The sequence below is a fragment of the Lathamus discolor genome, chromosome 1, assembly GCF_037157495.1.
Source record: "Lathamus discolor isolate bLatDis1 chromosome 1, bLatDis1.hap1, whole genome shotgun sequence".
In the NCBI taxonomy this organism is placed as follows: Eukaryota; Metazoa; Chordata; class Aves; order Psittaciformes; family Psittacidae; genus Lathamus; species Lathamus discolor.
The window spans coordinates 140,028,030-140,041,758 of NC_088884.1; the positions used below are offsets into that span (position 1 = coordinate 140,028,030).

The following is a 13,729-nucleotide window of genomic DNA, read 5'->3' on the forward strand; positions in this document are numbered from 1 at the left end:
TCTCCTCCCCATCCCTCCGGGAGCCGGGGTTGGGGGGGGGGGGGGTTAGAAATGAGAGAGGGAGAAAAAAAGGGGGGAAGTGAGTGAACGAGCTGTGTGGATCGGTTTAAACCACCACAGTTCCTTTGCTTCCGAGATCGGACGAGATCAGGTGTTTTCAGGGTGGTGTGGCCATAGGAACCCAGGACAATAATCAAACTGGAAATATTAAATATTTAGATCCATTATGAATCTATGGGGAAAAATAGTCTATTTAGGCTCGACATTTGAGAACTAAACACATTTCATCACATCTATTTCTAGAGAAGCAGTAACATTACTAACACACTGGACCACTTGTAATTTTTAATAAATCTTGTATGCCATGCAAACTTTGTATTGTTTAAAAGGTAAAGCATTAGTATGACAATGAAATCACTGCAACAATGCTAGAGTCCGAAGGATGTTTTGCTAAAAAGGTATTGTTCCTTTTTTGTTAAAAGCATTACCTTCCTGTGTTTCCCTACCACAGCTTCAAAGTTTTTCCTTGCACATAGCAATTCTATTAACAACACAGAGGGTGCCAATGCAGCTAGTCTGCCTTTGAAGCTAGCCAGAACTCTGCCTTTGACTGAACCACATTTTTTCTTCACTATGGAAGCCTAAAGTTTGTGAGAATCCTACCAAATTATCACAACTGAGAAGTTAAAGACAGATTGGCCTTTCTTGAGCCCAAACCAGAAGCCACTAAAAATCATGCTGGTGTCAAGAAGATCAGGGCCACAAACAAGGAAGCACTGACAGCAGTCTTGACTAATATCTCTGAAAAGACATGAAGTATTTGAGTGCCACTTCTAAAAAGTTCCCCATCAAGATGAATGAGCAATACAATAGGCTCTAAAAGCTTCTGCTGGCCTAGCTGCCACGCATTCATCTATAAAATTACCTAATCATTCAAAAGGTACTTATGAAGTGCAGAATGCAATGTTTATAGCAGTGCCCTGTTTACAAAGCAGGAGGAAAGGTCTGTTTTCTCTAGATGACTGCAAGAAAGTGAAGGAGGTAAAAGTGACCATTTGGGCCCCTCCCCATTTTTTTTTTTTCATTATAAACACCATACTAGCAGTTCTTACACATTTTTACTTAGAAAGCCCTGAATAATTACTAGTAGAACATTAAAGAGGGAGGTTTTCAGTCAAACATGGCTTGAAGCTCTCCCCCTTTCCCCAGCAAAGAGCATATAGTTTTGTAGGTAAACTCAGAGACATTTCCTGCTCAAAATGTTGCTTTCTCCCAACAGAAATGTAACACATGTCTGTGTATTTCATGCCAGATAATATGTGTGTTTGCTTTAAATTGGTATAGCTTTGTTTCATTCAAACTTATAACACACGTGAAAGGCAAAAACTTCCTAAAATATCCCTGAATAACAGTAGAAAGAAGTTAATTCTTTTCTGTTGGTTATATGGAAGATTGATTAAAACATATGAAGCTCCTCTCATGAAGCGGAAGCAAGAAAAAAGGACAACTTTAAATGCCTGCCTCTACACATCATTCAAAATTTTAGTTTTTGCTTCAATAAATTGTTCAGGCTGATCAAAAAATTTGCTCTTCTCTGATCACAGATATATTTTAACCCTGATCTCTATATATTGGTGAATGTATTTACCTAAACTCTGTCCCACCAACAATGAATAAACAGATCTATTAACATCAGTTACAGAGACACGGGTATCTTTAGCTTGAATACACAGACTCTTCTCATTTCCAAGATAATAAAAATAAATAATTTTCTCTTGCTTAAACAAAGCTTTTTTAACTTACATGCAAATAGCTACCATTACCACCTTCCCTGGTCCCTTGAAAAACATAGCTGCTGCACTGGAGCGTGGCTAAATAAAGAAATAAGAGATTATTAAAATAAAATAACCAACTCTTGACCTCATGAAGGTCCTACCATACAGATTATTTAATAAAAACTTTGCATTGCCCTGCTCTGTGAGAGTGAAGCTGCAAGGCCTTGAAGCCTGAATGTTCACTCAAACTGCATTTAAGCCTTACACATTTCTTCAAACAGATGGCTATAAAAACGATGAACCACCAAGAAAGCCTCCAGCAGGGGCCACTGCAAACATAAGGACAGGAGCCAGCTGCACAGCAGAAAGATTAAGACATCATTCTACCATAGAAGAGCACCTGGATCTAGGGAATGGGTCTGCTTAAACAGAGAGGAAGGGTCAGTACGGTACAGAGCAAACTGTTAAGGTTTTGTGGTTTTTTCATTAAGAAGTATACTTTGCTTCTTTAAAATAACAATATATTTACTATACATGTTTACAGGCTATACACAAAATAAAACTGCAGCTGTATTTGTGAATAAGAAGACAACTGACTAAACAAAACACCTTACTGGCCACAATAACATTACACTTAAGTGCAATGAAGTGGATTACACTGCCACAATAGGAACTCATTTGAACTGGCATCATAACATTTACCGCTGCACTACAACCAAAGACAGATCTTGTACATTATAGTGCAAATAAATGTTCCAGTAATATTCAGCTAGTTAAGCTTATGCAACCATTTCACAACTGTTTTCTTCTAAAGGTGTCATAGTACAGCTCATAGCGCTTTTCTAGACAAAAAAAAAAAAATATTTAAAATATCTCTTACCTTAGTATTGCCAAAGAACTCCTTGTATTCCCACAACAGCCTTTGGTTTCGAAATAGTTCTGCAATACAAAATTACCACCACAAATACATACTTGGAACCAGTATTTTCAGGAATTTTTTTATGCTGCAGGTATCTCCTCCTAGAAAGGGCTACATGGTCTATCTTTCTTTGCGATAAACTCTCCTGGTATTGTTAATCAGAAACCTATTGTTATATACACATGCAAAATGCCAAATACAACCTATTATCCTATACATTGTTGTCATTTCTACTAACAAAGGATGATACACAAGAGGCAGAAAACTCCAAATACACTACACCACAGAGAAGGAAAAGGATGCTTCAAACCAAGTCTCTTAACATCAGTATTTTTGCATCCACTAATGATGTAACTTGAAAATAAACATTAGTATACTACAGTATCTAGAAGCTGTAGTGCTAAGTTCTTCCCTACAAAGTTATCCAAAATACATTATACAGAATAACTTAAATAGCCTAAAACAGACAGTAGAGTACAAACCGCACTCTCCGTACAAACACAGGTGCCTTAACAAGTGCCTGCAGCTCTAGGCTTTTTACTACAAGGGTGTTCTAATGGCAAAACTGTTTAAAAAAAACTAATAATAATAATAATAATAATAATTTACAAGACCTCTAATTTTAAGGTGCATAATTGAAATAAGTACCTTGAAGCAATATTGCCTCTTCTGTGATTTTAACTGGCTAGATAAGTCAAAATCCATTACAAACTACTGATTTGACTGTACCTGTTACTGATAATACCAGCAAGGATGACAATTATTTTAAGCAATGATGTGGGGATGTTTTCCCCACCTTCTGAAGCACAAAGGTAAGCTGAATTCATTTCAGAAGAAACATAAATAAGTAACGGTACAGGATGAAGATTTGGACTGGGTTTAAGTCTTTTCAAACTCCTCAATTAAAAAAAAAAAATACAAAAACTTTGAAGATTTTAATCTAAAAAATCACGGAAGTGGTCACTAGTCACAAACTACCATAATTGTTCGTTCAACCCCTGGGATCCCCTTTTAATAAGGGGGTCGTACATTCACATAAAGTACGTGTGGCTCCAAACACTTCAGTGTGATGACTCATTCAGTGATTTCAGATCTGTGACAAAGTGTGTCAAAGTGTCTGGTAATACTAGCTAAAAATTGAAAGCCCCTCCCAAAAAGATGAAGTATGGCTATAGTTATCAACTGAACGCATTTCTTGGTGTATGACATGCAAATTGCAAGATAGCAACAGACTATTTTTGCATAGATACTAATGTGTTACTCTACATTATGCTATAAAATTATATCAGCAATTGCTAATTCCACATTTGTACGTTATCAGTAAGATGATATCTTAAAAAAAAAAAAGATATTTGTTTTCATTGTAAGTTATTTGAACACTCTGTACTCACTTTCTCTGTATTTGATCTCTGCCTCTTTACGTCGTTTTCTTTCTCTAGCAAGAGCCTCTGGACTACCCCAAACTTCAAGAGACCTGCAGAGAGTAAAAGTAACTTAGCAATGCTTCTATTACGCAACTTCTTTTCATTTTGGTTATGTTACAAATTCCTTTCCTAAAAGCAGGTCATCACATCATTCTTTCTCATAAGAAGCCATGCAGACTACTCAACATGGGGCAAGAAGGGGCTGAGGACAAGCACTTCATCTTTAGACACATTAAACAGACACACTAACTGTATATACCCATATAATTAGTATAATAATAAGGATATAAAATGTGTTCACACAGAAAATGGAAAACATTATTGCCCTTTCACATCGTAAACCTGACTTCTAAAAGAAGGTGGGGAGAGGTTCTCTGTCATAGAATGCATTTTAAAGGATGCAAACATTTTTTTCATACTAATGTTCTTACTTTGCCTCTACATCCGATCTCAGGTACACAGTGAAAGTCTCAGTATCATCATGGGGGCTTCGCCGTTTAATTTTCCTCAGCTGGTCTAAATCACTAAGGAAAGTGGACAAACAGTTCAGTGCAAGAAAAAGTTCATATTATTCTACTTTTATGTGCGTGATCTTCCTCAATTTTGATATTATTACTTCGCAGACCAAAAACCTGAAGTTGTTTACTCAAGCCAAACAGAACAGATATACAACATGAAGCAACCAATCTCTATGATACTATTGAAAACAACTGTGTTTTCCTCCACACTCAAAAGTTCAAATAATGTCCTCAAACTATGAAATACTATACATGAAAGAAAGTAATAAAACATTGGATACTATGACATCCAATGAATCTGCACATAACTGATAATGAGTACCAGTGTCAAACAAGGGGGCTCATGGTTTAACATCTTGAAATGGAAATCAGAAGTGAAATGACATGGAAAGTTAAGAAATGTAACCTCAAAACCTACACACCCAGCACAAGCTGCAAAAGGTTGGAGATAACAAAGCTACTTGGGGAAACTACTGTGCTGAACTACATATCAGAGAATCTACATTGAGAAGCATCAGGGATTTTTATTTGTTTCATTTTTATTTTTTTTTTTAAAACACAACAGAACATTTCGTTTTTAGCGCAATCAATTATCTAGTCCTGTTTTCATTTCCCCCGCTACCCCTTTCGGTCAATCCAGCAAAACTTGAGCTAGGTATTTCTCTGCACAACAAGGTAGTTACGATAAAAATAAGGCTGAGGACTAAGAATAATTTGCCACTGGATTCCCCGCAAAGACAAGTCTGGTGACATATACTATATGAAAAAAATAGGGAGCAACAGTGACAGCATAAAAAGTTATAAACAAAGCTGCTAAGCCTTTAGATTTAATATGGGGCACACACATAACATGCATACAATCCAACAGACACCTCAACTACAGCAATACTTAGTAAGACCTGCTGGCAGGCACAGCACATAGTAAAAGGCAGTAAATATGAATCAAGTAACAATAGTTAAAATTGCAATTAACAAAATTGTAGTTTATTCCAAGTAACAGAACTCACATTATGAAGTTTTCACTCATCTTTCACAGATGTTCACATGAAACCATCATGACCCCAAAATGCTGAAGAATTATTTGCCATTCCCCCTTATAACTAGCTGCTCACTCCAAGACACCCCCCAAGTAGATTTATGGTCATATACGTACAAATAAATTCCTTTAAGCAGCAGTGACATAACCATGCAAACTAAGTGCAAGCTCCTACACTAAATAAACAAGAACTAACCTCAGCCACTTATGATGACATAAACCACAACAGCATTTAGAAAGCTGCTATACAAAAATCACCCTAAAACTATAATTATATTTGAAGTACATATGAACAAACAAATATTTACAATTTAAATCTCAACTCCATCATACCTGGATTTAAGACAAAACTCATTTATTGCTCTTACTCCAGTGATGAAGTTATTCTTTGTGTATTTTGGTCCATAGTCTCTTTTTTTAAGGACTGCTTTCACTTAAAAACAGAAACAGATAAGCAAGTTAAATCACTCATGGAGACTTCAGCAGATATTTCAAAATTCAGAGTTCAACCTAGTGTCATATCACAATACCTCTAAGTACAGACCTGAAAAAAATGCTTATCAGCGAGATCAAAAACTTATAGTGAAGAGAAAGGAACGTTCTTCATTGTGGAAATGCATACAGTAGAATGATTTACCTCCAAAAATGTTACATGCTAAATTGTAGTTCAGGGCTCTCAAACATCCACTGAACTGCCACTGTCAGCTGCTTCTCCAGCCTTCATGTCAGAGATGGTGTTTGGCTACCAGGACAGCATTCAAATACGGCAATTCAGAAACACTTGCTTTAGCAAATAAAACAGCCACACAGAGATCCAGCTGATTTTTTCCAATATTTAAGCAATTCCACCTTCTGCAGGTAAGACCTTACAGAGAACAAGAGCTTCTGCAGAGCTTACAGAGAACTAAGACTGTATATGTCATTTTTCTCAACTATTATTTTCAAAATTAGCATACTTAATATTAGGCATTAATAGCAATTAAAAATATAAATTTATAATGCTTTGTGTCTAGAAGATGTACTCTTACCACATCAGATTTTCATGCACAAGGAAAAATATTCAGAAAAAGGATAAATGGAATTTTAAATTTATGCCATTATTTCCTGATTCTGTATACATAATAAATTCAACTTACTTTCAAATGTAAGTCACTATATGCTCGTTTCCATTACAAACATTATATTTACTGGAAGAAATGTCAACAATTGCTGAAGGATATAACATTAAAGAACACAACTGAAAACAAAAAGCTCAAATTCTGCAGGTGAGAAGACTTACGAGCACACATAAATTTCCTGTGTGTCACAAGACTGATGATAAGGTTTCTGAAGTTAGTCCAGAACTACTCCTTAAGTCACATGATACTTGCAGAAAGCTACTACTTCCCAAAGTTCTACACTTATTTCTGAATTTTGAAATCTTGAAGGCAAAAGAGATTGCTTGACACTCAGCAATGCACTAACAATACAGATAACAATATTTATCATAATAATCAGATTTCTGTCATCCAGTTTGATCTTACACAATTTTGAAGTACTTGAGCACTCACATTCATCCCACAATGCTCCTGAGCAAAGGTGACAAATAAAAAAAAGAGAAAAAAAAAAAAAAGAGATTTCTCCAAAAAACAGTCCACCATTTACTAAGGTTAGAACAGGGCAAATATTTTTAAACAAGAAGAATGCTTCCCATCTTTTCTCCACATATATATCCAAAGCATATTAATCTTGGTAAAAAATTGAGTCATGGATTTATCAAACACTTACTAATCCATCCTTCAGAAGCACAGATAAATTTCACTAGAAGAAAATACTGTAACCAATTGTACATTGCAAAATATCTCAACGAACCTAGTTCAATTAACTGTATAAAATAGGCAATAAATATGGAGGGGGAAAAAAATCAACTCGGTATTTCCAAGACAAAGCCAAATAAAAGATGACACAAATAAAACACTTTAAATTGCAAAAATTTTTAAGATCAGTGATCCTTTTAAAATGTTATTGTCTTAGTAACACTTGTACCAGTAAGTTTGTAAGTTGCAGTAGCATCTGAAGACTAGAATTCCACTTTCTAAACACTATCAAAATCTTTTAACATTCTTGCTTGCCTATAATCTAGAGGCAAAACTCTTTCCACTGAGAGCTAAATCTCTTTTTACAATTATTTCTCAGCCTCTCTAATTTCTCCTATCTACCTTGTATGCTCCCCCTGCAGGCATACACTAAGGGACAACAGACCCAAAGAAACTGACATAAAGGATGCAGACAAAAGCTTGCAGAAAACATACATCCAGAGATCCTGATCTCACCTTGTTACCAACAAGTATTACAATTTCATGTTTCTTTAAATTTGGGAAAAGACACAAAGGCATTTTCATAGAGTTTATGGCCTGCTGAGTCACCTTCCCTCCAGAGATTTTTTTTTAGACAGAGTTTAAAGAAAAATGGCAATTTCTATTTTGATAAGGTTCTTTCCATACACAGAAGCCCAGAAGTGATCAAAAGCACAGAAGTTTTTAATAGCATAATTCTCACAATAACATCATAGAAACTATCAGAGTGAAGATGAAGTGAAATCAGCTTATGATAAACTAAGAACATGAAATTGTAAGAGAAAGTTAAGCACTTACTTTCTTTCTTTTTTAAATAATGTAACTAAAGACAAAAGCATGTATTTACTTCTATGGGGTTTACATGGCAAGGTTTTGGTAGCAGAGGGGCTACAGTGGTGGTTTCTGTGAGATGCTGCTAGAAGCTTCCCTCACATCAAACAGAGCCAATGTCAGCAAGCTCTAAGACAGACCCACCACTGGCCAAGGCTGAGCCCTCAGCCATAGTGGTAGCACCTCTGGGATAATGTGTTTAAGACGAGGAAAAGGTTATTGCTCGGGAGCAACCTCAGCCAAAGAAAGAAGTGAGAATGTGTGAGAGCAACAGCTCTGCAGTCACCAAGGTCAGTGCAGAAGGAAGGGAGGTGTTCTGGGCACTGGAGCAGATTCCCCTTCGACCCATGGTGCAGACCATGGTGAGTCAGGCTGTGCCGCGGCAGCCCATGAAAGTCCCCGGTCGAGCAGAAATGCACCTGCAGCCCATGGAGGACCCCATGCCAGAGCAGGGAGATGCCCGAAGGAGGCTGTGACCCCATGGGAATCCTGCACTGGAACAGGCTCCTAGCAGGACCTGCGGCCCTGTATAGAGAGGAGCCCACACTGGAGAAGGTTTGCTACAGGACTTGCGACCCCCAGGGGACCCACGCTGAAGCAGTCTGCTCCTGAAGGACTACACCCCATGGAAGGGACTCGCACTGGAGAAGTCTGTGAAGAATGACATCCTATGGGAAGGGCCCATGTTGGAGAAGTTCATGGAGGACTATCTGCCATGAGAGACATGCCTTCACCTGTTCCCAACACTGGAGCAGAAGAGTGTGAGAAGTCCTCCTCTGAGGAGGAAGGAGCAGGAAGGAGCACAAGAAAACTGACCACAATTACTGTTCTCCAGCAAGGTGAGGAGGTAAAGAAAATTGGGTGCAAATTTAAGTCCAGGAAAAGAGGAAGGTGTTTTAAGATTTATTTTTTTGTTTCTCATTACCCTACTCTGATTTGATTGGTAAAAAATAAAACTAATTTTCCCCAAGTCTGTTTTGACTGTGACAGTAATTGCTGTCCTGATCTTGACCCACAAGCCTTTCATTAGATTTTCTCTCCTGTGTTTAGTTGAGTAAGGGGAGTGATGGAGCAGATTCAGTGGGCACCAGGCATCCAGCCAGGTCAACTCACTACATTACTACAGACACAAACAGGAACATAACAGGCCTCAGATTAGGCAGTTCATGTGCTCAAAATATATTTAGAAGCAACACTGATTAGATTAACTTAGCAATAAGAAGGAACAGAGGAAGATCAAGTATTCAGCTTAGCAACATTAGATCTGCGATGGTGAATGGACATGCCTAAAAACATGAAAGGAGGAGAGACTGTGATAACAGATAAGAAAACAAGTCTTTTCCTGACAAACTCATCAGCTCAAATAAAACAATCAAAAACTTCAAGGAACAGTGAGTAATTACACAGAATACTGCTGTACTTGATTTTTCAGGAATCAATTTCAAACAACTGGGTACCAAACAAAGCTGACATACAAGTGTGTTTTAAAATGTTATTCACATAAGCTTGTTACACAATTGAAGAGGAACCATGGTTTCCTTACGCTCTTTTTAACTACTCACAGCAGCGAAGTTTCACAATACAGAAAGTACTTCTTTACCTTTTACTTGGATTGGCTCTTTAAGGACAGACTGCTTTTGGTTTGCATTGGTCTTATCTTGTCCTGTTGACATAAAATAGGAACGTCTCTTAATATTGCTTTCCACCCTGACAACTAAAAAACATTTTTGCTAGATTTCCAACATTTAAAACTCTCAACATAAAAACACAGCAATAGCAAAAAAAATAGATAACAAAAAAAGGCACTGATCGATAAACTCCCAGTAGCTTGCAGAAGAGCACCAAGTTGCAACAACAATTCAGAAAGTACCCTGAAATTCTGAAAAGCATTTTAACAACACACTTTTAGTTTGGTACAATTTTCATGCAGAGTCTTAGACCACTAGATATAATTAATTCTATATAGTTTATGGCTGCTGATTACTGGAGTCTCACAAAGCTTCCAAGCTGCAATTCAGTTTTAAGCGACTGAAGCTTTTTCCCTCAAAAAATCTTGTTCCTTAAAATACACAACTTTTAAATTAAAACCCTCAACTCCTGGGTCACAAACTGGACAAAGTATTCTACTGGTTTTGAAACTTGAGGATATGACTCAATAAAAAGCCAATGAAATATAATTTACAGTAAAGTGAAACTTAATAATTGGAAAATAATAAATTCCATTAATATCAGTGAGATTTCTACTTAGAAATCAGAAGTTCTACTTGACAATACAAACACTGCATCCTTGTCTGATACATCTTGACACAGCTTTCAGAACAATAACCTTATGATTCTAACACGTCGAACCGCTCTTTTGTGCCCTAACACTGCAGGTTTGCTACACATCCACAGTCATTAACAAAATTAAAATTTACACTATTGAAAATGATACACCAAAAAAACAAAACAAAAAAACCCCAACAAAAACAAACAAAAAAAAAAAACAGTATTCTCAAGCATGTCTGTTAATTAATGAGATGATCCTAGCTTAACATGCTAAACAAATTACTGAAAGGTCAGATTTTCTTGAAGCTTGGACTACATAACTATCTTTCCATGAGGCAATTAGTTATCACCCTAACACCAACTGAGGACTAAGGCTAACTATAGTATACTTTCTTTGGAAAATAACAAATTCATGAAACTGATTTTACTACACAACAAATAAGGCTGGACCATAGATAGCTAGCATTCCTAATACAATCACCCCATCAGTTATTAACATGAAAACAAAAGCGAAAACCCCTTTGCTGTTGCTTTCTTTTCTTACCTCATTTCAAAAACCAGGCAGCTGATCTATCAGTATTCATGATAAAATACTTCAGCTAAGATTGCTTAACAAAAACTGAGTAATAGCTTCTTTTCTAAAATTGCATGCAACCATTTATGACACTAAAAGAAATATCACTGCCACTATTTAACAGAAGATTGGGTTATAAGATTTCACTTCAATTCGCAATTACTATTTTTCAAACAAGCAGAGGTTCACAGAACTTTCAAGATGACTACATTAATACTCTAAATATCACGTTAACAGGAAAAGCATTTCCCAAGTTTACTGATAAAGGAATGGAGGTGAAAAGAGATCCATTATTTGCTAAACGTTTAAATTACTGGGAAAGTATGGCAATCTTTACAAATAGTATATTACCTTTTCAGAATTTTATCAAAATATTATGAGTTTTTTAAATAAACAGTACTAATATGTCTGTAATGCAGTTAGAAAATGTTAAAATGTTCTATCCCCTAGACCCCAGAAAACACCCCCTATATGAAGCATGCAGACAGCAATGTGCATTCCAGAACAAACTTCAGAGTGACTGTGCACAATATTTCTAGGCTGCAGTTTCATATACACTTGCATATGCCAGCCCCCATTCTCAACAAAAAGCAAGCCTCACGGTGTCCATGTGGCACAGTTACACTAGAGGTTTATACAGCTCAGGGCTGTGCTACCACTAAAGGGCTGCACCTCCCCAGCCATTTTAGAGACAATGAACGGGATCAGGTTACTGATCCTACCTGTACCCTGGCCCTGCAAAACAAGAAAGCAATTTTTCACAAAACAGGCCTAAACGTCATTAATGCCAGCACAAAAGAGGGACTAAACAGACAGGGGTGGAACATGGTGGGAACATCCCTTCTGATGACAGTCAACAATAGGAAAGCAATAGTGCTAGCCTATTCTCATGTCTGATTTTTAACACCGGTAACCTCACATTAGGAACCCAGAAAATACCAACCACTATAACTGGCTCTACAATCTTTCACTGTGTTCAGGCAGACATTCTTCTGCAAGAATTCTCACCCTCTAGCAACCACCTTCAGCTCAAGACTTTACAAGAAACATAAACCGTCTTAAATATTATCCTCTTCTAAAATCCAGTCACAGACTTAAGAAATAGTACCAAATTGTTACAACAATATATAAGAGCCACTTTCATTATCCAAACATAAGAAAATTAAGACTTTTATCTGGCTCAAGTTACTAGTTTTTAAAGACTGCTGCAAGCCTCAGGAATTTACAAGTTACTAAAGAAAGAATGAATACCTACTAACCTGACAATAAAGAATTTTTCCTTAGTAGACCACCTAGTTTTAGATAAAAGCACAAAGAGAGCTTTCCTTTTAAAAAGCATTTGTATCTCTTTGGGAAACAGCAGTCTCCCAAACATGTGCAGTCTCCCACCTAATAAGAAGCAAAAATAAAGGATGCTATGATGGAGTGTCCTGAGCAAGGACAGGACAGATCTGAATTTCACAAGCACCTAAACAGTAGAAGATTGAGAATCAAACTGAACGGGAAGGAAGGTCAGGTTATGTTCATGGTAACACTTTATACATGAATGCTGCAGTTCTGGCAACCATCAGATTAGAAACCTGCAGCAGATGAAACAGCTCAACCTTCTTTACAAGCCATCTATAGCCTGATGTGGAGAAGTCAGAGTGCTTGGTATTCTCACTCATTCAATCTTTATCACTAGTAAATTTCAGCCAACAAACCTGAAATACTACAAAAAGAATTAAGCAAGCAAAGTCGTGAAAGGTAAGCAATACATCCCATTTCCTATCTCTTAGATTAAATAATCCCTTCTGATATCCTCGCTTTATCATCACCACTTTTAAATCCGATTACTCTAAACTTAAATCCTTTAAATACCAGACTGACAAAGACATAAACTTCAGCATTCCTCCCTGCTTATGCATTTGAAATTTATATACAGGTGCCCATAAGCAAAAAATACTAAGAATTCTGCAATCCTAACATCACACAATTGGGGAAAAAAAATAATAATCGTTAAATACCTAAAGTTTTTTACATCTATAGAAATACTCTTTATTTTAGCTTAGTACTACCTGTTCCAGCTTTATGCAGGATTTCTTCAGGAATTGACCCTTTTTTATCTTCTGATCCAAGATCTTTTTTTTGACCATTGGAGGTATAAACTCTCACTTGACTCATCAATTGCACAGGCAGGCGATGGCATGGTAGAAAACAAGACAGACTCCCACTTTTCACTGGAGCTTTCCATCCTAACAGGAGGAGTTAAAAAAAAAAAAAAAAGGTATTTCAGGCAACCATTTTGTAAGGGAAAAGAAGGGAAGGTGGTACAGCTATACCAGCCTAAATTATAGGAATTTAGCTTTTAAAATTTGTGCTTTTTTTACCCATGTTTAGGAATTACCAAACAGGAGCAGACAGCATGTTTTCACTGCCTCCCTTCAAGCACCCACTTTTAAATTTCATTCTAGCATTAGAGGCCTTTTAAAAGATACAAAGCTATTTGGTAAGACTGGTTGATAAAGTAAGCCCTGTTCTAGTCCTACTGCCTCAGGTTTTTAAAAAAA

General features: G+C 36.8%; 1 protein-coding gene across 2 annotated transcripts in view; it reads right to left on the reverse strand.

The window, feature by feature from the left end:
* Positions 1 to 13,729, reverse strand: part of SLC30A9 (solute carrier family 30 member 9) — a 35,974-nt gene that overhangs the window by 20,471 nt on the left and 1,774 nt on the right. For both annotated transcript variants that reach the window (XR_010616640.1, XM_065698158.1), the window contains exons 2-8: positions 13,238 to 13,414; positions 9,939 to 10,001; positions 6,006 to 6,105; positions 4,550 to 4,642; positions 4,086 to 4,168; positions 2,656 to 2,714; positions 1,804 to 1,871 (exon numbers count right to left, since the gene is read on the reverse strand). Coding sequence is in view for 1 of the 2 variants with exons in the window: in XM_065698158.1 (XP_065554230.1) it covers positions 1,804 to 1,871; positions 2,656 to 2,714; positions 4,086 to 4,168; positions 4,550 to 4,642; positions 6,006 to 6,105; positions 9,939 to 10,001; positions 13,238 to 13,414 (643 nt within the window). In the remaining variant the exon portion in view is untranslated. The remainder of the gene's footprint in view (positions 1 to 1,803; positions 1,872 to 2,655; positions 2,715 to 4,085; positions 4,169 to 4,549; positions 4,643 to 6,005; positions 6,106 to 9,938; positions 10,002 to 13,237; positions 13,415 to 13,729) is intronic.